General features: G+C 43.6%; 1 protein-coding gene across 1 annotated transcript in view; it reads left to right on the forward strand.

The window, feature by feature from the left end:
* Window positions 1-25,309, forward strand: part of lrrn3b (leucine rich repeat neuronal 3b) — a 29,260-nt gene extending 3,951 nt beyond the window's left edge. Inside the window, exon 2 of the mRNA XM_072454784.1 lies at window positions 21,664-25,309. Within this exon, the coding sequence (XP_072310885.1) occupies window positions 22,050-24,179 (2,130 nt within the window). The 5' untranslated portion in view covers window positions 21,664-22,049 and the 3' untranslated portion in view covers window positions 24,180-25,309. The remainder of the gene's footprint in view (window positions 1-21,663) is intronic.
* Window positions 25,310-27,134: the final 1,825 nt, after the last annotated feature.

Below are 27,134 nucleotides of genomic sequence, written 5' to 3' on the forward strand. Positions count from 1 at the left end.
CCTGCAGGCTTGTGGCCCCTTGACCAGCCGTATATTATTCATATAAATATAGATAGCTGTGCATCCTGCCGCCATGCCACATTTGCACCTGCAGATTCAATTTATGCCTGACGTTGAGGGATGTGCCACTGGCTCGCTCCCCTCGCTCCCCTCACACCTCGCTCTTTCATTCTGGCTAGCATCTACACGCGCTACATTATGCAGATTTCTTCGGTCAAGAGTGAGCGCGATTACGTCGAGGGAGAAGCGAGTGTTGGAGACGTTCGACGCGCCTTTGACCGTATCGGCGGCTGCCTCGAAGCAGGATACCGCGGCGTAATTTTAACAGATGCGGCGCGATGCGAATTAGACGAGGGGACGTCGCCGTGCTCTTGGACGGTGTGCGGCGCGGTGCACGCATTACGCCGGTGAGTAAGCGATGTTTGTTTTTTACAGTCACAGAGAACGGCAACGGCTGCAAAATGCGTATGTGTGGCCAGGTTCAGTCGATCGTCATCGTCAATGAGATGTTTTTTTTTTGTTTTTTTTAATTGAAATATCCAATACCAATCTTCTGTCAGTAGAAGGGAAAGTAGGGCAAGTTCCTTCAAAAAAGTCATTTGTTATAGTTATCCATTGCTTCCTCCCAAAAGTAATTGCATTCGTAAGTGCGTTTTTGAGGGATGAAAGTAACAATTTACCAGATAAACTTGCTACTAATAGTAACAAAAATACACTCACTGCTGCTTGTTCGAGCATTATTCAGCCTTATTTGACCTGCAAATCACCGAATGCATCTAGACTAACGTCAGTTACAGGCTTTTCTCCTCAAACAGAGCGGAAAAGAACCACAACAGCTCCACACATGTCAGCGGTACCGTGACAAGAGCAACACAGGGCAAACAGAGCATTAACCATAAGCATGTTGATGTCAGAACATTACAAACTCTCTGGCGCTTGAACACTTTGAAAATCAGAGGTGAACCGGCAAAGAAGCGTTGTAATAGCTGCAATTACAAGTCCTGTAAAACTTTGACTATATTTCAAAGTACTTACATTCCGAACAAAAATGACACCAACAGGAAATCTGTTTTTCCTGGCACGGTTTTGACTCCCATTACAAAGAGACGCCAAGTATCGATATATATTCTTAATATCCTACTGGACTACACTACTGCTGCTGCAACTCAGTCAAATAACGAGTCCTGACAGTAACTGACAGTATAGTAACAGTAACTATATGATGGCTTGTTACTATTAAAAATAACCCTGTACGTAAAGCTGTCACAACTAAGCAGCGTTCTTCCTGACGCTGGTGGTTTGGAGCTTGGAGTTCATACTAGGGCTGTGTTCAAAATTGATACGGCGATATATCGTCACGGACTCCGTATCAATACGAGTCCCAGTATCAATATATATATATATATATATATATATATATATTTTAAGATTATTGTGGCCCATAGGCTTTAAACGAGGTGGAATAGTACTTTTGATATGCTGTTTGTGCTGCGCTCCTCTGGGTCGAGGTGAGAAGGAGCTGTGGACCTGATCAGAAGCTGATCTGTGCTGAAGATGCTGCTGCAGCATGTTCAGACCATTAAACATGCAATACTTTACTAGAATGTGTTCCTTATATTTCTATTTGGATCAGTTGGTTGGATGTATGAAGTTATTAGAGCAGAATGGATTTATAAATACGTGCTTTGTGGATAAACATGAAGTTTCATACATTTTTTTATCCAGAGTAAATTATCCATTTGGTACATTTTTAAGACCCTTTTTTCAAATATGTATCGGGATACGTATCATAATGAGGGAATTGTATCGGAATATACAAGTATCGGGATACGTATCATAATGAGTGAATTGTATCGGAATATACAAGTATCGGGATACGTATTGTATCGTGAGGGTCTTGGCAATGCCCAGCCCTTGTTCATACTATATTTTCTTGTTATATACGTCATTTATCAAAAGTTTGCCTATTTTAAAAAACATATATAGTGTATATTATACATTTTTTAAAAGCCATTTTGTTTAAAAAAAGGCTGCGAATTGAAATCGCTATTTGAATAGTCGCAATTAGAAAATAATCGCAATTATTTAGTCAATATTATTTCCTTCACATGATCCTATTGTATTTCTTGTAAAACCTGCCAATCCTGTACTTCAGACCTCTACAAACATGCTCAGAAATGCAGATAAATATAGTATACGCAGAGATAATAGTTCAGTTCTCACTCAAATCCTAAAAACCCCTGGACATGTTTAAAATGTGAACTTTGGACAGAATCCTACCATCAACACACACATTGCAAATCAAACTGCATCGCAATTAGACACTGTGTACCTTTCCAGAACGTTCCAGCCCTCGCTTCAGGTCCTGTCCACATGTGCTAAAGAGCCGGCGCAGCCTTTTCACAGTCATCTCTCCGCCCAAGGGCAAGCTGTGTCCAGGGGTGGAAAAAAAACGGCTGAAATCCCAGGAATCGGGCTCCGGCGGTTAATTTGGCCCATCGATTTTACATTAACAGACGTCAGGCGCCAGATTCACGGTCGCACGACTGCAGATGTAAAGGGGGAAAGGTCGACGCCCGCTCGCACATGTTAAAACACATATATGTCCAGGTCGGTTACATTATGCACGCGCACAGATTTGCTTTAATGGACTCTTCTTTACATCGGAGGAAGTGTAATGGTAAATCGATGAGGTGAGAGGCAGGGGGAGGGACCCGAGTGTCTTTGAACGCAACACCCGCAACCGCCAGTTTACCCACAATGCCCCTCGCTCCACGTGGGATGTGACTACTGCGTTTTCCTTCTTCAAGCCTTGTTTCTCGTGTTTTATCGCTTCCAGCTGGAAACAATATATTACGGGCATTATTAACAGCTTAAATGGCAATTTATCTTCAAGACGTACGAGAAAATGGAGATTACGCAAGATAAGGCTAACATTAGACAGCCACATAATGATGTCATCTTTTATCATTACACGCTTAATTGCGGGACGAGGGATGTTTTTTAAAGGTCAGAGGGGATTTGTGGATGTTTTGTGCAAATGTGGCATGCACAAGAAACATACTTTATACCTTAAGAATGAATACAAAGTAGTGTTGTGTTCAACTGGATTTTAGCCATGTTTATTTGTATTTTGCATGCACACCAAAAGCTGATTATTGTCTGATTTCTGGACCTTTAAGATTATTTAAATGACATGCAAACTTCAATATTGGCTGTGACCACTCAGGAAGAAATCTGATCATTTTACCTGTAATTTTAATATTCAAATTACAAAAGAAAATGTGATAATTATCCTATTTTGAGTTAATGCAGTTAATGATACAGAGAAAAAAAAAGAAAACACTGAAACTGTAGAATGTAATTTTCAACCCAAAATCAGCAAAAGTCTGATATTGTCAGATTTATTATTGTGTTTTTTATTTTTATTTTAAGTTATTTAGTTATTTGGGATACCCGTTTTATTATAAATTGGTGTCTTTGATTGGAACGTCCCACAGCATGTCATTTATCTCAAAGAAGTTAGCGCCACATGCAAAGTTACAGGTCAGATCTGTGAAGAGGCCACTCCACGCAAGATATTTTGAACAATAATGTCATAAAATAAACACAATAGCTATAATAGTATGCTGAATGGTTAATACTGTGGCCCTGTATAGGCAATTACCTCTCCATGGAGACGAGCAAGTGGCACACCCTGAACCAGAAATGTCCCACAGTTAACCTTTAAAAAACACCCTCAAACAATAAAGCTCTATCTATAAAATCACAGCAAATCAAAGATAACACACACATTTGTTGTTTTTTTTTACAACATCTGTTCAGTACAATTATGCTTTTTTGACATCACACACCTGTTAAAAAAAAATGTACACAAGATTATTAAAAAATGTGTGCAAAAAAAGCCTTTACATCGTCTTTTTCTGTGACTCTTTTTTTTTTGCGAACATACACACCGGCGCAGAGAGTGAGAAGAACATCACAGCGGAGCAGATGGCGGTACAGGTATCCAGGAAGACAGATTTGGCTCAGCGGGAGACGAGAATGCGCAAGGCAATTTGGCGAACGCGTTGACGGCGGCGGCGGCGGCACTGCAATATCGTGTGGAAAAAAACACAACTACGCCGGGACCGATCGCACAGGAGCGGGACGGGCGCGATTGCAGCTTGTTACAGCGGCTTTAAAAATCCCACTGAACGTTACGACGTTTCGAGCGCGGCCTACTTTGCACTTACAGATATGACCTTTATATCTTCCCGTATCCAGTGCGACCAACAGCCAGCGCTTTTGTAGCTCCTTGCAAATATAATACAGGCTTGTTACCTCTTAAACTGTCTGTATCTCATAATACTCTCCCCGAGGGGCCAATGTGTTCCCCGTGAAAAACTAAACACAGACTTATTCCACCCCACTTAGATCTGACAAATTCGGGCCGTTACGCTCGCCATTACGCCGCGCTGTGCTTTCGTAGCGTAAATGGAAGTGAAGGTCAAGCAGAGGCTAATGTCGTCTAACCTGTAGCAAAGCAATCATCGCCCGCGCCGCTAAACCCGAGCCCCCCCGCGGGAAAGTCGTCCGGTGTGCGGTGGTTTGCTGTCAAATGTGTCAAGAGCCCGGGATGTAACAGTGACCAGACCGTACGGGACAATGTTATCTAACGAACGGTATGATATGTGCGGCTTTCAGGGCTGCACGGTATTGGACATGATCGCAACAATGAATCGGATTTCGAGTGTGCGTGTCACTGCAGCGAATGATACTGGAAAAGAATAGAAATCATTCAAACTCTTTTTTTTTTTTTTTAGACAATAGAATGTTAATTTAAAACTCAAACTCTTTAGACTGTTCATTTAAACTCAAACTCTTTTTAGACAATAGAATTTTCCATTAAACTCAAACTCTTTTTTTAGACAATAGAATGTTCATTTAAACCCAAACTCTTTTTAGACAATAGAATGTTCATTTAAACCCAAACTCTTTTTAGACAATAGAATGTTCATTTAAACCCAAACTCTTTTTAGACAATAGAATGTTCATTTAAACCCAAACTCTTTTTAGACAATAGAATGTTCATTTAAACTCAAACTCTTTTTTTAGACAATGTATTGTTTGCCTCAAAATAGTAGTTTCTTTATAATAACAGCTCTCTAAAGGTCACATTTTGCCAGATTTGTGTGTGAATGTGGATTTTTGGAGTATAACAGACTTGATTTATTATCAATTAATGTGTGAGTATAATTTGTTTGTTCAACAGTAATAAGGTCAATACCGCCCCGCCCACTTTTCCCTCTGTTTGCCTCGGATCAGCATTTTTGTTGTAATCGCACCTCCGGACCAGCAGGAACAGCTTTGGTTTAAATGGAGAACAAAGGAAAAGTCGTGCCGCTAAAACATGCTATAAAGTAGATTGATTTGTGTAAAAGGTCCAATGTTCATGTGACCAACAAGTCAACAGTGCACCGACTCCCTGAATGACCTGAAAACGGATTTTTAGTCTGCGTAGAATTTATTTTCTCTGGAAGTCGGCAGCTCTATGTTCACTTATACAACCAAAAGAAGGATCATGTCGCTTCGGAATAAGGTGAATCGCATTATCTCCATGGAGACAGGGAGGTGGTGGCATAGGCAAAGTTACAAGTCAGATCTTTGGCGAGGCAACGGAGGTGATGGAGGTATTTGTGAGCAATAAACTCATGCAATATATAATACTATAATATTGAACATTTTGCTGTTAACTAAAGTGATATGATTACGATGTTTGAATATTCTTTTTGACACAATAATTCCAGTTGTATTAAAACAAATTATAGCCGTGCCTTGATTTATTAGTCACACTCTGTCAAAAATGAAAACTCAAGGCTAATGAAGGCTTATATTCATCCTTTTCACACAGTAAATAAGATCATGTGAAATCATATTCTGTCTGTTTAAATCATGGTTACAATCTCTGCTTCTCTTCGATTGTATTCTGGTATTGTTATGCTGCGTTTGAATGAATAAAAATGAAGGTCACGCAGCTACGACGAGTGTCCAACCTCCGGCCATCACTCAATCTCTCCAGCAATAGTTTGGATTCAAAATGTATTTTAATAAAGCGGATAAAGCAAACACGTCTACCTTCCATGCCCACTTGGCTCTGGTCGGGCTGAATAATCCACCAGGACTGTACCCGTAATCCTCCGCTGTGGCACACTCATTTATTTAAAAGTGGTCGTATCTCGCTGGTCTCGAATCAAACTGTTTTTCCGCTTTAATTGTCCTGAGCGGGCACAGTGTCCTGTAATGGAGGCGGCCCAGAGGAGGATGGACTGTGAGGGGCTGCCAAGATCTGAATGGGGGGAAGCTTTGGCCTTGACAGCTGGTGATCTGAAACCTGGCCCAGTCCAAATTTACATTCTTATCATTAGCGCCGTGCTACAAGGAGATTAAGAAAACCGCCGCGAGATATCTAACCCCTAATGACACACGCAAAGGTTATGAATACATTTTTATACTTGTGTTTCTAACTAATGTTTCTGGAGGAGGAGAGGCTATTAATGTACCTAGAATGTTGCACAGTATGACAAAATAAACTTAATCAATTACATTCAATTATTGCTCGGATATGCTTTGAAAAAGGATGCACTCCTGTGAGTGAGGTCGTCTCTCCACAAATCAGATCAGTAACTTGCTGGTCTCTATGGAGTTTAATGTGTGGAACATGCTGAATGACGTTTCAATAGAGATAACCAGGTGACGGACTCTCCACCTCAAATTTTACAATTTGCACTTTGAAATTTTTCCCAGTCATGGAAAAAATAAATAAATATAGAAATAAAATGCAAGGTAGTGTTTAAACTTCATCTAGCCATCACCAAGACTCAACATTAGGTCTTAGTCTTGAACCCAACTCATTGGGGACCTGTCCTCCTCAGCTGCCTCGCTAGTCTGTGGACTGCCCCAGGGCTCTGTTTTGGGCCCCATGTTGTTTTCTCTGTATGTGTTGCCACTGGGGTCAATTATAGCCAGGCACAGTGTAGCTTTTCACTGCAGACGATCTGCAGATTTACTTAACTGTGTTTCCAGACAAAAGTGATGCTCTTCAATCTCTGACTGATTGTATTAAAGACATAAAGATGTGGTTAAGGCAACATTTCCTTTATATGAATGATAAGAAGACAGAGTACATTTTATTTGGTGATTCTGTGCTGTCATTTTGATAGCTTGTCATCTGTGATAAAACCAACCGTAAAGACTTTTGGGTTTGTTTTTGACAACCATTTCAAATTTGACAAACATATTGACAGTGTAGTTAGAGCAAGTTTTTATCAATTTCATCTTTTAGCTAAAGTAAAGCCTTTTTTAAATCGCACCGACTTTGAAAGGACGATTCATGCTTTCATCAGCTCCAGAACAGACTTTTGCAGTGCACTTTATGTGTCTCCCAGTCGCCCTCAGACGCCTTCAGCTCGTACAGAACGCTGCGGCGCCTTTTCTAACCAACACACCAGATGTCAGCACATCACCCCAGTTCTGTTTGCTCTCTGTTGGCTTCACGTTTCTTTTAGAATTGATTTTGAAACTTTACTTTATGTTTTAAAAGCTCTAAATGGCCTGGCACCTCCTTATCTGGCCGAGCTTCTGTCTTCTAAACTCACGCAGGGCAAGCAAGCAAGGTCAACACTTTGAATTTTGGAAAGGGCTCCATAAATAAAGGTTGATTGATTGATAACACTTCAGCTCATGTGCCACGGTGGGGACGCAGAGGAATTGTGATCGGCAGGATAATTGCTTTGAATAAAAAAAAAATTGATGTCCAGTTGCACTTTTGCACCGTAACTTTTGTGCTCTCACTACCGCAGCTCGGAGCAGAGTTGTGACATAGCATGCGTTCATTCTGCCACTCCTTCCTGTGGGGGCTATCCCGGTTTGGCTGTGCATTTGAACCGAGCGGAGGTTTAGCATGGAGTGGCTGGAGCTGCGTGTGAGCCTCTTGTGTTCGAACACCGTCGGTAGTCCCACTGTAGCGTTTCTCTTTCTGCTCTTTTATCATGAACTATGTGTGCAGAACGTGCTGTGTAGAACCAAACACTTCTTGGGGTCCTTCCAAAATAAATCATTTCCCGTATTCTGACTTCTAAAAGAGTCTGCTTGTGGAAAGGCCAGAGAGTGACACAGGAGGAGTGACACAGGAGGGGCAGCCTATGCCTCTTCAAGCCATTTAAAAGGGACATGTTTGAATTAAAGTAGCATAAAGTGGATATAAAGAGGTCCACTGCAGTCTTATTTGAAGGGTTAGAATGTTAAATTGTCTAAGCAAAATAGCACCAAAAAGGACTTACTTCAAATGAAGTCAAAGTTTCTTGGGAGAGACCCCCCCCAAACCACTCTAAATTTCAATATTAGACATAAATGGTCTCCAGGATGTTTAATACCAGAACAAATTAGAGTAATTTGTGACAGTATAAATGATCAAGCTACAAAATAAAAACTGCAATAGAATAAATGAGAGAAAATGTTCATTGTGTGACTGCGACTAGTCATAAAAATATACCAGAAGCACTAAAAAAAAGACCTCTTCAACGGTAAAGCTTTTCTACTTTTCCGGATATTTCTCTTTCCAATGTATAATTTATGAAAACAAATTAGTTATTTTGTGGGATGTAGACGTCATATGTTTGGTAGGAGACTTTATATTACCTCGAGATGACGGACAATGTGCTGCACTTTAATGAGACAACATAACTATTTTTTCCACGGGCAAATGTCATCCTAATTAAGAGTGAAATGCCTGCGAGGATGAGGGCCTTGTCAGTTTCCAATAGAGACGCAACGGGGGAAAGGAGAAGGCAGGCTGGAAACGAGGTGTATGTTAATCAAATGAAGATACCGAAACACATCATTTTCTGTATAATGATCGTATAACGCTGTCACATAATGTTGGACTGTCCTGGAGAATACATAACAGAACCTTAAGCTTTGTTGTGCAAATGGAAAACTCTGAAGGCGCGCAGACGTGTCTCGTACATTTAAATAGATGCACGGCAATAAGTTATTCGAGTGTATTATCGGCGTACAGTATGTGCGTGTGAGATTTATGAAGCTGCTTGAGTCATAAAATTGTGATAAAATTGCTCAGAAATGGATTCATCTTCATATTTGTTGGTTGCCATTCCAACTGCAAACTGGAAGTAGACAATTAAAAAGCGTATTATACCACAGTTACCTTTGTTCATATGCAATGATACGAACCCGATCTCGATTTTCAATTTGATTTGATTAAGTCTTCTCAAAACAAAATAAAAATGGCTTTTGGTGTCGATTTCATGAACATAAACGCCACAGACTTTCAATTAACCGTTGAAACCAAAAAGACTCCGATACACACGTTATTACTGACAAAGAATTGGCCGTAAAACTCTCTATTTAAAAAAAACAACAACACCCATATTGAGGATTACACATGACTAAATCTCAACGTCTCGATCTTTCAATGAATTGCCCAGCTTTAGATAATAACGAGGAAACACTGTTGTAACAAGAATCCTATGGAAGTTGATTCAGCATAATATGTCGTGTGGCCGATTGTTCAAGTTCTAGTCACTACTAAATCCACCTGAATCCCACATTCAAACACGCCTGTGACCCTGAACCTGCCTTGGTCCATAATGTAATTCACTTGCTGCATTTGTGCTGAAACGAGCCGGTCCGCAGGAGATTGTTTGCTGTAATATTGTTGTCAGGATTAACAGTGGTGCGAGCTCAAAGACCCACGGGCCGCACACTGTCAGCCTGTTACTGTAATCAAGGAGCTTTTAGGAAGTGAGCGTCAGCCCTCTCCCCTCCACCCTCCACTCCCCCGATTCTGCTGACACCTGGGAACGCATGTTAGCTTCATGAGTGAACACCTCTGCCTGACCTATAAAAGACTTTCATTTAGCCGGCAGAGGAAATGTCAGAGGATAAGCTTAATGTGCTAGTGCACTTAAGCATTAGGGGCGAGCAGACACCTCCTCCAGCCCTTCAGGTTATATGTATTAGCGAGCGACGCGCACTTGATTGTGTGTACCTTTCTGCCTACATTTCCAAAGGGTTTACCAAGCAAGCGGAGAGAGAGATTACAGGCATCCATCTTGAAATTGCATTTGCCTCAACAATATTAAGCACATTTCTCTTTGTCACTAAATGCAAGTTATTGCCGCCTAATGTTCTACACAAACCAATTTTTCGGTTGCTTACAGTTAGAGGAGCAGAACACAGACAATAAATGTTCTCATCCAAATTATTGAGTTTATTACAGTATGTTTAAATGTCAACTATGTCGCTTTTCTGGTGGAGTGTATGCCACTTTCTTACGGTGGAGAGTTGAACCAGCTCGTGATCAAAACGTATATTTTTAAAGTATTTCTTAGCAATACATTTTTGTTTGCACAGCTAAGCGTGTGACAGACCCTCCACACACGTGTGGTTCTTCTGGTTTGAATATTGTGGTCCTCAACCTTTTTTTGACTCGCAAGCTACTTTTAGACTGAAGATCTACCATAATATTCATATTATCATGTTGTTTTTTTGTTTTCAAATCAGTGAGCTTTTTCACTGATTTCATTGAGGATTTATGGGCCTGTGCCGTAGAATAACATCTTATTAAAATGGAAATTTCAATATAAAATAGGAAAACGTCCATAATTATTTCACAGTTACCAACAGTTGGTCATTTTGAAAATAAAATATAGTGGTGACAATTATACACCGCTATACAGCTGTGTGGTCCAGCACCTACAGCTGCGTGGTCCAGCACCTACAGCTGTGTGGTCCAGCACCTACAGCTGCGTGGTCCAGCACCTACAGCTGCGTGGTCCAGCACCTACAGCGGCGTGGTCCAGCACCTACAGCTGTGTGGTCCAGCACCTACAGCTGCGTGGTCCAGCACCTACAGCTGCGTGGTCCAGCACCTACAGCTGTGTGGTCCAGCACCTACAGCTGCGTGGTCCAGCACCTACAGCTGCGTGGTCCAGCACCTACAGCTGCGTGGTCCAGCACCTACAGCTGCGTGGTCCAGCACCTACAGCTGCGTGGTCCAGCACCTACAGCGGCGTGGTCCAGCACCTACAGCTGCGTAGTCCAGCACCTACCGCGGCGTGGTCCAGCACCTACAGCTGCGTGGTCCAGCACCTACAGATGCGTAGTCCAGCACCTACCGCGGCGTGGTCCAGCACCTACCGCGGCGTGGTCCAGCACCTACAGCTGCGTGGTCCAGCACCTACAGCTGCGTGGTCCAGCACCTACAGCTGCGTGGTCCAGCACCTACAGATGCGTAGTCCAGCACCTACCGCGGCGTGGTCCAGCACCTACCGCGGCGTGGTCCAGCACCTACAGCTGCGTGGTCCAGCACCTACAGCTGCGTAGTCCAGCACCTACCGCGGCGTGGTCCAGCACCCACCCACCGCGGCGTGGTCCAGCACCTACAGCTGCGTGGTCCAGCACCTACAGCTGCGTGGTCCAGCACCTACAGCTGCGTAGTCCAGCACCTACAGCGGCGTGGTCCAGCACCCACAGCTGCGTGGTCCAGCACCTACAGCTGCGTGGTCCAGCACCTACAGCTGCGTGGTCCAGCACCCACAGCTGCGTGGTCCAGCACCTACAGCTGCGTGGTCCAGCACCTACAGCTGCGTGGTCCAGCACCTACAGCGGCGTGGTCCAGCACGTACAGTTGCGTGGTCCAGCACCTACCGCGGCGTGGTCCAGCACCTACCGCTGCGTGGTCCAGCACCTACAGCGGCGTGGTCCAGCACCTACAGCGGCGTGGTCCAGCACCTACAGTTGCGTAGTCCAGCACCTACCGCTGCGTGGTCCAGCACCTACAGCTGCGTGGTCCAGCACCTACAGCTGCGTGGTCCAGCACCTACAGCTGCGTAGTCCAGCACCTACCGCGGCGTGGTCCAGCACCCACCCACCGCGGCGTGGTCCAGCACCTACAGCTGCGTGGTCCAGCACCTACAGCTGCGTGGTCCAGCACCTACAGCTGCGTGGTCCAGCACCTACAGCTGCGTAGTCCAGCACCTACAGCGGCGTGGTCCAGCACCCACAGCTGCGTGGTCCAGCACCTACAGCGGCGTGGTCCAGCACCTACAGCTGCGTGGTCCAGCACCTACAGCTGCGTGGTCCAGCACCTACAGCTGCGTGGTCCAGCACCTACAGCGGCGTGGTCCAGCACGTACAGTTGCGTAGTCCAGCACCTACCGCGGCGTGGTCCAGCACCTACCGCTGCGTGGTCCAGCACCTACAGCTGCGTGGTCCAGCACCTACAGCGGCGTGGTCCAGCACCTACAGTTGCGTAGTCCAGCACCTACCGCGGTGTGGTTCAGCACCTACCGCGGCGTAGTCCAGCACCTACCGCGGTGTGGTCCAGCACCTACCTCGGCGTGGTTCTGCTGCCGGACGTGCTGATTGTAGCTCGTGCTGATGTGGACCTCTGTGTGTAACAAACTGGTTGTTCAGCACATTTATTCAGGATCACTTGTACACCAGACAATATACTTTCAACAAAAATGGCTTCGGGGTCGACGGCCACTGCCTCAGAGATTGACCGGTTAATGACCACTGCTTGTCTAAAAGAAAAGTGCTACAGGTTTATGGGTTTATAGTCTGGTCACGTTTTCGTAAAGAAACAATAGCTTTGATTACAGCACACATTCACTGCGGCATAGTTTCAATAAGCTTCTGCAATATTAAAATGTTTATTTCAATCCAGTTGATCTTGTATTGCTGATGTGAGAGTGACCACTGCACAAAGAGAGTGACCACTGCACAAAGAGAGTGACCACTGCACAAAGAGAGTGACCACTGCACACAGCCTTCACCAGCTTGTCCCAGACACTCTCACTGGGGTTCTAATCTGTAGTACATTAGTTTCTGCTTCTCCTTAGATGTTTTCTCCACTCGATGCCAATGATTTTACCCTGCTCAAACACACTGACATGTTTTACATGACCACGGGGTTTGTCTTTCCACATGATTGTTTAAATACCATGTTGCAGCTGAAAGATCATCACCCGAGCAGCATTTATCCAGCAGGAGCCTCGGACCTACAGCATTTGCTTAGTTAGACACTTTTTTCTTTCTTTCAAAAAGCAGTGTAGTTTACAGCCCTGACCAAAGAATAAATGTTTGGGTAAATAGTTTGATCAATGGTCATTGATGAGCTGCTAAGAGATGCATTTGGATTAAATGTGGAAATTCAAGGTACACACAGTGTGTACAGGCGTAACCCTGCAGGCACCACTGTATGCGATGTTATGAAGTTTAATATGGCATTAAACTTCATAACATTGCATACTGCGGGTTTGCTGACCCCCCACCAAAAAGGTATTATACAGATTTCACTAAGGGTGCATTCACAATGTGCACTTTTAATCGTGAATGTGCAATCAAACTTTGTTCCGATTGGAGGTCGGTCTCTAAAACAAAACCAGGAAGTGACAATAAAGTGAACCACACTGAAACACGTGAGGATCAGAATCAGAACAAATGATCGATAATGGGGCAAATGATGCAGAAAGACATGAAAGTAACAGGAGCAGGCATTGTTTTAGAAGCTCTTCTAAACGTTACTTAATTAAGTAGCTTTAGTAATTTTCTACCCGTGCCTTTAGCATTCACCTCCACCCGTGCCTTTAGCTATTACCTTTAGCTATCACCTCCACCCGTGCCTTTAGCTATCCCCTCCACCCGTGCCTTTAGCTATCCCCTCCACCCGTGCCTTTAGCAATCACCTCCACCCGTGCCTTTAGCTACTACCTTTAGCTATCACCTCCACCCGTGCCTTTAGCAATCACCTCCACCCGTGCCTTTAGCTATCCCCTCCACCCGTGCCTTTAGCTATCCCCTCCACCCGTGCCTTTAGCAATCACCTCCACCCGTGCCTTTAGCTATCACCTCCACCCGTGCCTTTAGCAATCACCTCCACCCGTGCCTTTAGCTATCACCTTTAGCTATCACCTCCACCCGTGCCTTTAGCTATCACCTCCACCCGTGCCTTTAGCAATCACCTCCACCCGTGCCTTTAGCTATCCCCTCCACCCGTGCCTTTAGCTATCACCTCCACCCGTGCCTTTAGCTATCACCTCCACCCGTGCCTTTAGCAATCACCTCCACCCGTGCCTTTAGCTATCACCTCCACCCGTGCCTTTAGCAATCACCTCCACCCGTGCCTTTAGCTATCACCTTTAGCTATCACCTCCACCCGTGCCTTTAGCTATCACCTCCACCCGTGCCTTTAGCAATCACCTCCACCCGTGCCTTTAGCAATCACCTCCACCCGTGCCTTTAGCTATCACCTCCACCCGTGCCTTTAGCTATCACCTCCACCCGTGCCTTTAGCTATCACCTCCACCCGTGCCTTTAGCTATCACCTCCACCCGTGCCTTTAGCTATCACCTCCACCCGTGCCTTTAGCTATCACCTCCTTCTGGAGTCATCACCACCTGCAACAACAGTCTTCTTAGCTCAAGTCAAGGTTAACACACCAGCACTGATTTCAGTCGAGTTGCTTTGGTCCCAGTCTTCGCTCCTCTCTGCTCCTCCTCTGTTCCTCCTCTGTTCCGCCTCTGTTCGCCTCAATTACATGCAGTGCAGCAGTGCATGATGGGAAATTATCTCTACATGGAAAAATGGTGAGCGCGCGGGGTGGGTGTCACACTAATGGGTTAGTATAAGACTTCATAGTGAAAGCAGCCAAGGAATTTAGAGGCTTTGCAAAGGTAGAATAAGACTTTACCTGCACTGCCTTTTCTAACCTGTGTAAGAGTGATGAGGGCTGCACAATACGTCGAATCAAAGATGCAGAAGGCAATGCAGCAGTAATCTATTATTATTCTTATTTTGTTCGACAGGACAGTTGAAGCGTGAACGGGGGAGAGGGGAGAGGGGGGTGTAACAGGCGGCAAATGATGCTGGACTGAGCCATGACACTGCAGCGGCACATGTGCAATGCCCTGAGCTACTGCACCACCAGTAAAGCACAGAGTTTGAGCAATTATATAATCACAAAAGCTACAATTTATACCATAAGGTCCTCTTCAAAGAACAGTCTTTTTTAGGGATGGTTCAATGTGGATTTTTTGAGCCGATACCGATTTCCAAAATGTGTGGTTCCCAAAGTGGGGCTCGGGCAGCAATGATTTATGACACTGTATTTATTTGAAAACGATTATTTTAGTGAAACTAGATGAAATCGCACAATAAAGAGCTAAAATAAACACAATTAAGTCTACATTCAAATGTTCTGTAACTTGAAATTATTATTACAGATTTACAATTGTATCTAATTCCCTGAGTTAGGGTTTATGTGCGCTTTGAACAGAATCCTACTTTTTAAATTCATATCGCAACTCTAATCAGACATAATAATAAGGGTAGTTCACAAAGATTACTCTCTATACAATTAACTATTAAAATGAAATTACCAGTATACAATATGTAATGGCAAAGCACTCACTAACTAATGGTTGATTTGACTCATACAATATTCTGTATCACCTTGACATGTTTTGACAGTGTTTTGAAAGCTCTCAAACCAGACTTGAATAACTAAATTAAAATTGTCATTTTTTGCAGAAGAAAGATCCAGCACTTATATAATTGCCTCTTTTGTGCAAATCCATATTGTGATTTCAATCATATTATAATCGAACGCGCAGACCTGACCTCCACTTTACAGCTGTTTAAAGTGTCCAGATCGATTTTAAACAGCGTCTGCATCAAAACGCAGATACGTTGTAAAGCTAAAACACAGACAACAACAAAAAGCTTCGATCGCACAACCAGAACATGCGCCGTTAGCTCGCGATCCCGGCTGCCAAAATACGTTCGAGCATATGAATGCGTCGACAGTGTTTGACTCGGGCGGCGAGCGTGCCTTTGGTCTCACTGCGTTTGCCGTGTGTGACATGTTGCCAGACAAAACGTCACCTCAGATATAAGTCAGCGCCGCGTTGCCCAAAAATGGCTCCTAATGCTATCATCCAGGAGCACATTTCAACACAGTTTAGCTTGAAACAAAAGCCGAGATCGAATCAAGCTGCACGATAGATGCTATAGTTTTAAAGATGATTAACAAAAATGTAACCATTAAATATTGGCAAATGGTGCTGGCTAAATTATGTTATGGCTCAGCTTATGGATTCATATGTTGTTCTTAGTCGCTTCAGGTATTATTGCATCGATTTCCATTGTAACAAGCAGGTGACGCCATAAATACAAGCTATACGTTTAAAGCCACGGACTGATTGAGGATTATTTCATCTTCTGGTCATTTATACTAACTCGTTTGTTTTTCATACCATTCACCTCCTCATTCATAGTCTTTTTCTGAGTTAAATTATGGACGTGTCTTGCTGTAAAAAACTGTTGTAAAACTGTATCCGCCGTGCGACTTCTTCAGGACCGTATCCCGGGTGTGCGAGAGTAAAAAAGCCCCCTCGTCCCGGTTTATCGGTTTATAGTCTTCGCGGTCACGTTTCAACAACCACATTATTGGTGGTCGGAATGGACAGAAGACCACAAGAAACATGGTCACTGGCTAAAGGAGGCAATTGAAATACAGAAATAAATGTGCCCATGAGACTATGAACCGGGACAAGGGGGCTTTTTTACTGTCACACACCTGTAATACTGTCCAGAAGATGTCGAAACCTGTGTATTTCTGACAAGCTCTGGTCTTAAAAATACTGTGAAACTTTCCTGGCACAACTAATACACACCTCGCACCTTCAAGAGAAACAGAAACTAGCAATGTAATTTAAAATATGTTTCAAATTGTCAGCACAAATTTAAATGTGCTATTATAGAACAAATTAGTTTTTCACATTTTCTTTTTTCTAATGCTGTATAATTGACAGTGGATATGTGCAGAGATGGCTAAGAGCACCGTTTTTACAAATTGCCTGTAAAGCCGCCTTAATCCCTCCCTACGTTTTATCAATACGGCCGAGCTAACGCTACCATTAGACTAAAGACGAGCCCGAATCATCTTTCCCAATCTGTCTCCTCGGCCGCATCCAAGACGTCGTCTCCCGATCCGTCATCTCCAGCGCTGCCAAAACTCGATCATGTGCGGCAGCGTTTCAAATACTGCACAATTAGGCCTCGTCTGCGTTTTACTCCACGCCGGCCCTGGCTATTCAGAGGGTTTAAAACTAGTGACCGAATATCAGCGCTGCAACTAAAATGTGAAGTTCAGATTAAATGTGTCGCCGTTTCTCATCCATTCTTTTTGAATTGTGTGTGAATATTTTTCTGTTCAGTAAGAATATTGTTTCCAGTATCAGACTGTAGCTCTCTGAGAAGATTAAATACAGAACATCAGTAGTTGAACCAGGGTAATTAAAAAAAGTATTGCATATTGAGCCTTTTTACCGTAATATCAAAATATAATTCATCTCATAGAATAGAATTCATCTCATGTCAACGATTCAAATGTTCCAAAAGGAATTCCCATAGATTCAGTTAGATATGATTCATAAACTTCAACATTTCATTCCTGTCGTTAGACAGCCTGAGAGAACATACAGAGAACACACCGAGAACACACAGAGAACATACTGAGAACACACAGAGAACATACAGAGAACACACAGAGAACATACAGAAAAGATAAAGAGAACACACAGAGAACACACAGAGAACATACTGAGAACACACAGAGAACATACAGAGAACACACAGAGAACATACAGAAAAGATACTGAGAACACACAGAGAACATACAGAGAACATACAGAGAACATACTGAGAACACACAGAGAACATGCAGAGGACATAGAGAGGACACACAGAGAACATAGAGAGGACACACAGAGAACACACAGAGAACACACAGAGAACATAGAGAGGACACACAGAGAACACACAGAGAACACACAGAGAACATAGAGAGGACACACAGAGAACACACAGAGAACACACAGAGAACATAGAGAGGACACACAGAGAACACACAGAGAACACACAGAGAAAATAGAGAGAACACACAGAGAACACACAGAGAACAGAGGCACAGAATGGCGTCCGTACCTCTCTCTTTCCCTCTCTCTGTGGCGCCGCTTGTGATTGGTCCAGAGACAAACTCGAGGAGCGCCCGCTTGGTGCTCGGAGCTCTGAATTACAGATCGGGGGCCAGATTGCGGGGCCCACAGAGAAGAGCCGAGCCGCGGGACCCGGGCCGGAGTCTGTTTATCAGAGAGCTCCTGGTGCCGCGGCGGATTATTAAAGTGCAGGTGCTTTACTCTCTCTCCTCCTCCTCCACTCGCCCCGCGGTTACTCACTCGCTTCCCAAATAAACCCCATTGTGTTCAGGCAGGAGCAGGGCAGCTTCACCTTCTAGACTCTGCTTCTGTTTAACCGTTATATGGGGGTCTTAGTAGCTGCATATATGCCAGGCCTCGTGAGATTGATTTCTGGCTCCAACAATGTGATGAATGTCCTTCCTGATCTTTTCCGCCATTTCACACTTCTGTCTAATAAAGTCCATGTGCCAAAAGAAACTCTGGAAAAAATCCTCTGAATTCAGTGTATATGTTAAAAAGGGTGCAACTAACGATAATTTTGCTAATCAATTAATCCAACAATTATACTTATGATGAATTGATTTGTTGACTTGTTTGGATTGTAAAAGGGCCATGAATGTGTCATTTTTACTAAACTGGCCCGAATGAAGCTAAAGAGACGCCACTTGAGAAATATATGATGGAGAATATTTACAGATTTGTGCACAGTCTTGATAGTGATAATTTAATTGAATCAATTAGTTGCAATGAATCTATTACCGTATTTTCCAGAGTATAAGTCTCACCAGCCAAAAAATGCATAATAGAGAAGAAAAAAATAATAATAAATCGCACTGGAGTATAAGTTGCATTTTATGGGGACATTTATTTGATAAAACCCAAGACCAAGAACAGACATTTCATCTTGAGATGCAGTTTAAAATAATAACAGATGAGAGAACATGGTGAATAGGTGTACGTATGCTAACGCTAACACCTTCAGCTACATGAGGCACAGACAGAACTGTGGTAAGTGTCTGGTATGTTAACGTAACATATTAACAGTTATTCAGATAACTATAGCATAAAGAACATGCTAACAAGTTTACCAAAGCATCAGTTTTACCCCAAATCACTAAATCCATTGAATTCTTCTTCCTCTGTGTCACTTCTAAACAACTCCACAAACTCCAGAGGCAGAGGAAGTGCAGATTCTTCTTCTGCGTCGCTTAGAGCCTTCAAATATCACAAATAAGTTGCTCTGGAGTATAAGTCGCACCCCGGCCAAAACTATGAAAAAAGGTGTGACTTATAGTCCGGAAAATACGGTAACTATTTCAGCCCTAATTTCAACCTTTAACCCGTAAAAGATCAACCCTGATCTCCAGCTGTCATTGTTTTTGGGTAGTATCTGAAGTATCTGAAGTATCCTGAACAACATTTTAATGATAAAGAAAACTGTTTGTGACGTTTTCCCGAGATAGTTTGTGTTCCAAATGCAGCATCGCGTAGATTTCACACAGGCAGGTTAAAGGCCACCATCTCGCCACAATCCACTTTAAAGGGCCGGCGCCGTGATATTTCTGAGCGCACGATTGACCTAAAAGTATAAAACATAAAAAGGCTCAACGCTGGATGACAAATAGCGCCGTTTCTGCCACCTTGACTTCATGTGTATTTTCTCATATTCTCCATCTCCCTTGTGGGCGCTGAGGTGTGGAAGAAGTAAGATGAAATGAGATGAAACCATGGACCCCTTTTCTTCTCCCGCAGCCTGCCAGACTCGTTCCATTTCGTCCTGTCACTCACATCTTTTCCCCATGATGCCGCACAGGGCCGTCCAGCCCCATGCGTTTCCCGAAAAATAAAAGTGCATAAGAAATACATTAAAGCCACAAATGAGAATTTCATTTCAAACCTGGCTTGACATAAATGTTTTGTCGATCTGCTGTTGAGGGACTGATTTAAAAAAGAGAAGAAAAGAGCAGCATTGGGGAAGTTTGTACATATATGTTTGTTTGGCCTTTTAATTCCGACTTTACGCACAAATCACATTTTAAGACTTTTAAGGCCATTTAAGACCACCAAAGATGAAACAAATTTACACCCTGCGTACAGTAACTTACAGTATTTTACAAAGATGGTTATTTTCCAGTGGGTGACTAAGATTAGAAGATAAGATCAAAGTAATGCAAATAATAACAAACAAGCAGGCAAAATATTCAGCAACTGCGTTTTAGCATTTTCTCTAAAAAAAAACAACAGTGTGTTTAGCCTGGGGGGTTCTCTCCCGGGAAACTTTCAAAATTACAATGCATTCTGTTGCATTTTAGATTACGCTGCAATGTGTTGATATCGCAACAGATTGACATGAAAAGGTCACATCACCATTCGTGCAATTATAGTTTCTATTGCCCTGAAGATTCATGGCAAACTATGAAGTGTTTATGTTTACTGTGTTGGTCATGTTTCCAGCATATAATATTAGTTTGACACTAATTGTATCAATGAACCTAACGCATGCAAACAGCACGCACAACACCAGGAGCGCACACAACTCCAAAATCAATATTTACAATGGATTTGCATTTTTCAGACATACCACGGTAGATTTAATACTTTGTAAGGCCTTAAATTCAAACCTTTTTAAGAACCCGTGGAAACCCTGATTCATGTGTCATAGGTGCAGAAGAGTGACTTACAGGACTGTTTCTTAAGGACAATAATTAATATTAGACTATAACATGCCAGGTGTAAGAGTTGTGAGAATATACAAGTCTTTTGGATTGTTCTGCACAAAGCTGATTTGACATTTACTCATATGTCACCCATACGTTTGCTAAATGGCATCTCTATGACAAACAGGTGCAAACTGCATCTGCACCGTCTGCTTATTTAGCATGTGTGCTCCTTATTAGCACCGCCCGGTGGCTCTTGTTGACTCATTACCATAGTGACTGGCATTTTGCAGTGTATAAAAGAAGCTTAGCCCAAAGGCTAATGCATAAGCCTCAGGATGTCTGCCATTTAAGAATCCCAATAAAGCTTTCTCTTTAACCAATAATAGACTTGCACCGCTGAGATTGGAGTGAGTGACATATTGTGGGGCTGTGCAGTAAGTCTACAGAATTAAGTTTAGAAGGTCAAGCACATATAAATCTGCACTTTAGAGTCTGGAAGGGGCCAGAATAAATGTCAACATGCATCAATGTGGCAATTACAGAACGCAGTACGCCCAGATCCCTACGTGACGTGACACGCCCACCAAAAGTACCAACATCAAGGTTTTAATCTCCATGTCAAAACTCATCAACTCGAGGCCTAACATCAGCTAATGCATAAATGATTCCAATACAAGACTTCACTTTCAAATTAACCAATGAAACGTTTCATGAAGGGAAAAACACCAGGGAAAGACGCTAATGCAGAACATTACAAACAGAAAAAGCATAACCTGAAGCCTAAACATTTATATTTCAAATAGATTATGATCTCAAAATAGGGTCAACATGTCATTTCTTCCGTGTGCTACTCAAAAATAACCAATTTATTTTATGTTATTGTGTTTATGTCATGATTTGGTAATGACTTCTCCCTTTGCTGTAAAGTAACATTAATGTCTCATCTCTCTGTGTTGCAGGAAGGAATGGAGTGGTTTGCTGACTTTGGAAGCTAGTGGCGACAATCAATGAGGACATCCATCTCCATTAGACCAAGAAAGAACTATTTTGGTCAAGGACACCTTTTTCTGTGATTTTTCTCTTTCACGTTTTTTTCCTCCTCTTCACCCACCATCTCGGATATCCAGCCTCGGTCCCCGCGACACAGCACTGACTGATTGGTCATTACACCGAGGGGCGCCCACATAACAGGAAGACACAACCTGGAGTAAGGAGCTGTGGGAGTAAGGTGGTGAGTCAGCCACCTTAGGAAGTACAACAGATGACACATTTCTGTTCAAATTACTCCTACTACTGATAGCAAACAGATTTTTTATTTTTTTTTACTGGAGCTAATCATTTCAATATGAAGGAGGCGTCTTTTGTGGATTGCCTTTTTCTCGGCTTGGCCATGGCCTCTTTTGTGGCCGGCGCGGAGGATAAGTCGGATTGCCCCAAGCTTTGTGTTTGCGAGATGCGACCGTGGTTTTCCCCGAGTTCGGTGTACATGGAGTCGCTCACTATTGACTGCAATGATTTGGGACTATTCGAGCTCCCAGAAAAACTACCGTTGGCGACACAAGTGCTGCTACTTCAAACAAACAATATCGTGAGAGTCGACGCGCCGCTGGATTACTTGGCAAACATCACAGAAATCGATTTGTCGCAAAATAACGTGGCGTCACTCGTCGACGTCCACTTGGGGAATCTCCCTCAGCTCGTGTCGCTTCATCTGGAGGAGAATTTGATACAAGAGTTGCCCGAAAGGTGTCTGTCGGAGCTAACCAACCTCCAAGAGCTTTACATGAATCACAACCTCATTGCGTCCATTTCCCCGCTGGCTTTCCAGGGTCTGAGCAGTCTGGTGCGTCTTCATCTCAATTCAAACAAGCTGAAAACCATTAATAGAGAATGGTTTGATGCCGTGCCAAACCTCGAGATTCTAATGATTGGCGAGAATCCAGTCGTTTCCGTGGAGAACATGAATTTCAAGCCGCTCGGAAACCTCCGCAGTCTCGTCCTCACCAGAATGAATCTCTCCCAGCTCCCCGACGACGCGCTCACCGGCCTGGAAAACCTGGAGAGCATTTCGTTCTATGATAATACATTCCCGGATGTGCCACATTCAGCCCTGAAAAACGTCAAGAATCTTAAGTTTTTGGATCTTAATAAAAACCCGATTGGTAGAATACAGAGAGGCGACTTTGTGGATATGTTTCATCTAAAAGAGTTGGGGATTAACAGCATGCCAGAGCTGGTTTCAATTGACAGTTTTGCACTTAGTAACCTCCCGGAGTTGACCAAAATAGAAGCCACCAACAATCCCAAACTGTCCTACATTCACCCTAATGCGTTCTACAAACTCCCCCGGCTCGAAACTTTAATGCTAAATGGCAACGCACTCAGCGCCCTGCACCGGATCACAGTCGAGTCCCTTCCAAATCTTAGAGAGGTTAGCATGCACAGTAATCCGATTAGATGTGACTGCGTGGTGCGCTGGATGAACATGAATAAGACTAACATTAGATTTATGGAGCCGGATTCGCTGTTCTGCGTGGAGCCGCCCGAGTACGAGGGCCAGCATGTCCGCCAGGTGCACTTCAGGGAGATGATGGAAGTCTGCTTGCCTCTTATCTCCCCGGAAAGTATGCCCGGGCGCATCAAGACGCAAAATGGCAGCTCGGTGTCACTCCACTGTCGCGCCTTCGCCGAACCCGAGCCGGAAATTTACTGGATCACGCCCTCCGGTATGCGAATCCTGCCCAATACCGTGTCCGACAAGTACTACATGCATCCAGAGGGGACTTTTGACATTTATGACATCACCGAAACTGAAGCAGGCCTGTACACGTGCGTGGCCCACAACCTCGTCGGAGCAGACCTCAAATCCGTCTCCGTCGAAGTGAATGGATATTTCCCGCAGCCGGTGAATGGCTCTCTGAATGTCATAATCAACTCGGTGGAGACAAACTCGGTATTGCTTTCCTGGAAGGCCGGCCCCGGGACGCTGGCGCCCAACATCAAGTGGTACACCATGGCTGAAACGGATCACCCCAGGACCGCGTTCACCACCAGGGTTCCGTCCGATATCCGCGCGTACAACCTCACCCACCTCAGCCCGGCGACGCGGTACAAAGTCTGCGTCGAGGTCCGCGGCGTCCATTACAACCACGAAAGCAAATGTCTACACGTGACCACGAAGGGGATCGAGCTGGCCGTCAGGGACACAGAGAGATGGGATGCGGCGGTGATAACCATCTTCGGGGTGCTTTTGGCGACGACATCGGTGGCCTGTCTGCTTGTTTATGTGTCTCTAAGGAACCACCACCTTTACGGGCAGATTAGAAAGAGCGAGTCGAAAGTAGCACTGGCGCCCGGGGAGGAAAGCAACATGAACTCTCCTTTCTTTACGACGCTCTGGTTCGCCGGTAAAGGACTACCGCGCGGGGTGGAAGTTAAAGCCACGGTCATAAATGTATCTGACAATGCCTTTTAAAAGGAAAGAGGACGTTCGAGTTTGACGCTAAACTAAACGAAATTGACAGGCAGTGGGTACGAGAGGACAATAAGCGACTACTCGAAGCCGGCTCTCTGGCTAAGACACACTGGACTCTGGGATTGAACATTCCTTGAAAACGTCAACATGCTCTCCCGGTTTTGAACCTTTTTTTAGCAGACGCCGTGGCGAGCTGTGAAAAAAAACACTGCGAAATGTTTCCACTCCCACCGAAATTGCGGGCCAATAGTTGAACGGGTTTCAGATGATGTGGATGAGGTCAGCGCTCTTGTAATTGACCGTTAAATGTGTTCAGAGTCGTGGAACTGTCCGTGTGGTCCCCCCCCCCAAGCAATACCGTCTGTGCTTTGTCCAAACACCCATAGACGAGTTAGCAGAAACAGTAATAACACCTGAATATATCGGGAAGGCAGATCTTAGTAGTGCGTAGACCTACAACAGTGACAATGGTGTTTTTGACTTTTGATGAAATATACCCCGGTTTTCTATTTAAAAATGGATTCTTGATTTTTCATGGAGATATTGTTATATATATATATTATATTATGTTGATGTAATGACAAATCCTCTGTATCAGAACAGCTTAAATGGGTTTTTAATGATGGCGAGCGGCAGACTACTTTTGATTACAATGTCACATTAAGCTTAATGAAATTGTGCTTCAGAATGGGTATCTCGAGAGGACATTTGCAAAATTGCTGCTTATGCTGTGTAGTTCTCCTTGCATCAGCGACTGGGACAAATGTGTTGGACAGAAACAAATAAAACAGGTCAATTAAAGCTGGGATGACAAATATGCCATCCCCTGGTAAGTGCCTACAGCAAGAACTACACAAAGTGAACAGAGAAGACGAGAGAGAGAGAGCAAAACCAGATCATCACCGCGGCAACGCAGGCTACCCCCCAGTAATTTAGTGGAAATACTTTCTCAGTATTTTTAGCATACATATTTTAAGATAAACATTTTGTTGTTGCTTTGGGTGTAAAGTTAAAAGCCATTTTTATATTTACTGTATTATATGTGATCAATGGGCACAACAGACTAATTATGAGCAGTGCTAAGAAAAAATAATAAATGTCATTGTTTCTTTTCCAAACAAAATTGGGAATATTGTGTTCGTCTCTGTCATTTGATGCAAAACAACACACGTGAAGGACACAGTTTGAGATCGCACTGCACTGTAGACGTGAAGATGTGACAGTAAAAACAGAGGCGCTGAGAGCTGACCGGAGCCCAGGAAGAAGAGAAAGAGAGAGAGGGAAAAGTACAATAGAGGAGTCATTAGTCGGCTCATTAAGATCATGTTCGTCCTTCAGCGGCTCTCGATTTAGCCACAGTTGCTGCTCCAGCTGCCACAGCTCTGACGGGGACAGTGCGTCCCCAGCACAAAGAGCCGAGTACAGTGAAGTCGCTCAGGAGAGAGCGCTCACGTTTTATTTGTCTTAGTGAATTATCAAGCACACGGAGTATTTCACATGAGAAAGCAAGTATGATGAATGGCTGTCAGACGGAGAGTGACACGGTGGATTTATCAAACAGCCTGTGACGTTCATACATCAGCCAGACTTCAGCACCACGGACAGAGGCTTTTAGAGCCAGGCCATCTGTCAAAGACAAAGGGAGTTAAAATATGATGCAGCGTGCTCCTCGGGTAATGCTCAGGTCAGACTCAGTCTGTCTGTGCAAAAGCAGCCGTGAATACAAATGCACAAACAACAAGAGAGAAAAAAAGGCGGGAGAAGAGAAGGGGGAAAAGGGGGGAAGACCAAGGTCACAGATTGACACAGTCAAAACCATAAAAAAAAAGGAACAGGACGTATTCTCATGTAAACTGCACATCTACAAATACACACATGAGGCAGTTTTCATCCCCGGGGGAGCGCAGCAGAACGCTGAGCTGGTGTTTGTGAAGAAACACGACATGACAGCCAGAGAAGACACTAAATGAGTTCAGTAGCCAAACATATTCCTGGAGATTAGAGTGGCTCCAGGATATTAGCCACACTGTTCTTGGTATTTCTTTGTTTTCCGTTTTCATATTACATATATTTGATTACATACTTGAGTGAATAAGCAGAGTGTTATGTGAAAACTCATCTCTGCTGTCTGTCTTGATCTAATGCATTTTCTCTGCGACTCTCTCTGGGTGCCAGTGCCCACACAAGTCTAGGAGGGAGTATTTTTGCCTGAATTTGTACATTCAAAGGAATATAAATTAGAATGGACTTTTAAGTTAAATCCCACATGAAAAGAACCAGTGGGCTGTCACTGTCACCATTTAATCCACTGCAAGGAATGAAAAATGTTATTTCTAGCTGAATCTTCAAATATTTCCAATATTAAAATCACCTTGTTCATTTCAGAGAGCCATCTGCAGCGTGACTGATACTAAGACGTGCTGTCAGGGTTTATCACAGGCTGCTCCTGCTGGTTACACATTCAGTTTAATTTAGCCTGGATCACTGTCATGCACTTGCACAGTTAATGTGGAATCCAATGGTAGGAGGTGGACGTTAAAAGGCTTTTACCCTGTTTTATTTATTTATTTTCACCACAAAGCAATCATTAAGTCAGCTGCTGACTCTCTAGAAAGTAATTTACGTCTTACATTTTTAATGACTTGAATAATGTTCTGGTTTAGGTGCATTTGGAAAATAACTGCAGTTCTTTCCTTGAGTGTTTAGTGGGATTTAAGTTTCCTTGTTCTTGCAGCATTACAAGCATCGTCTACCACTATGTCAGTGTATACATTTACTCTGACCCCACAGTATCCACACATGAGCGTGTTCTGATGCTCCTTTGACCTTGTCCTATTTCAGACAAAGCATGTCTGACATCTGTCTGAACAGATTTGATAAATCCAACACAGCGTCTGAGCGTATCTTTATCTATCTTTTTGACATGGACCATTATTCTGTGCTTGCTTTCAACTT

Source organism: Eucyclogobius newberryi, unplaced genomic scaffold (assembly GCF_026437365.1).
Source record: "Eucyclogobius newberryi isolate DKJ021-1_F unplaced genomic scaffold, fEucNew1.0.hap1 SCAF_2, whole genome shotgun sequence".
NCBI lineage: Eukaryota > Metazoa > Chordata > Actinopteri > Gobiiformes > Gobiidae > Eucyclogobius > Eucyclogobius newberryi.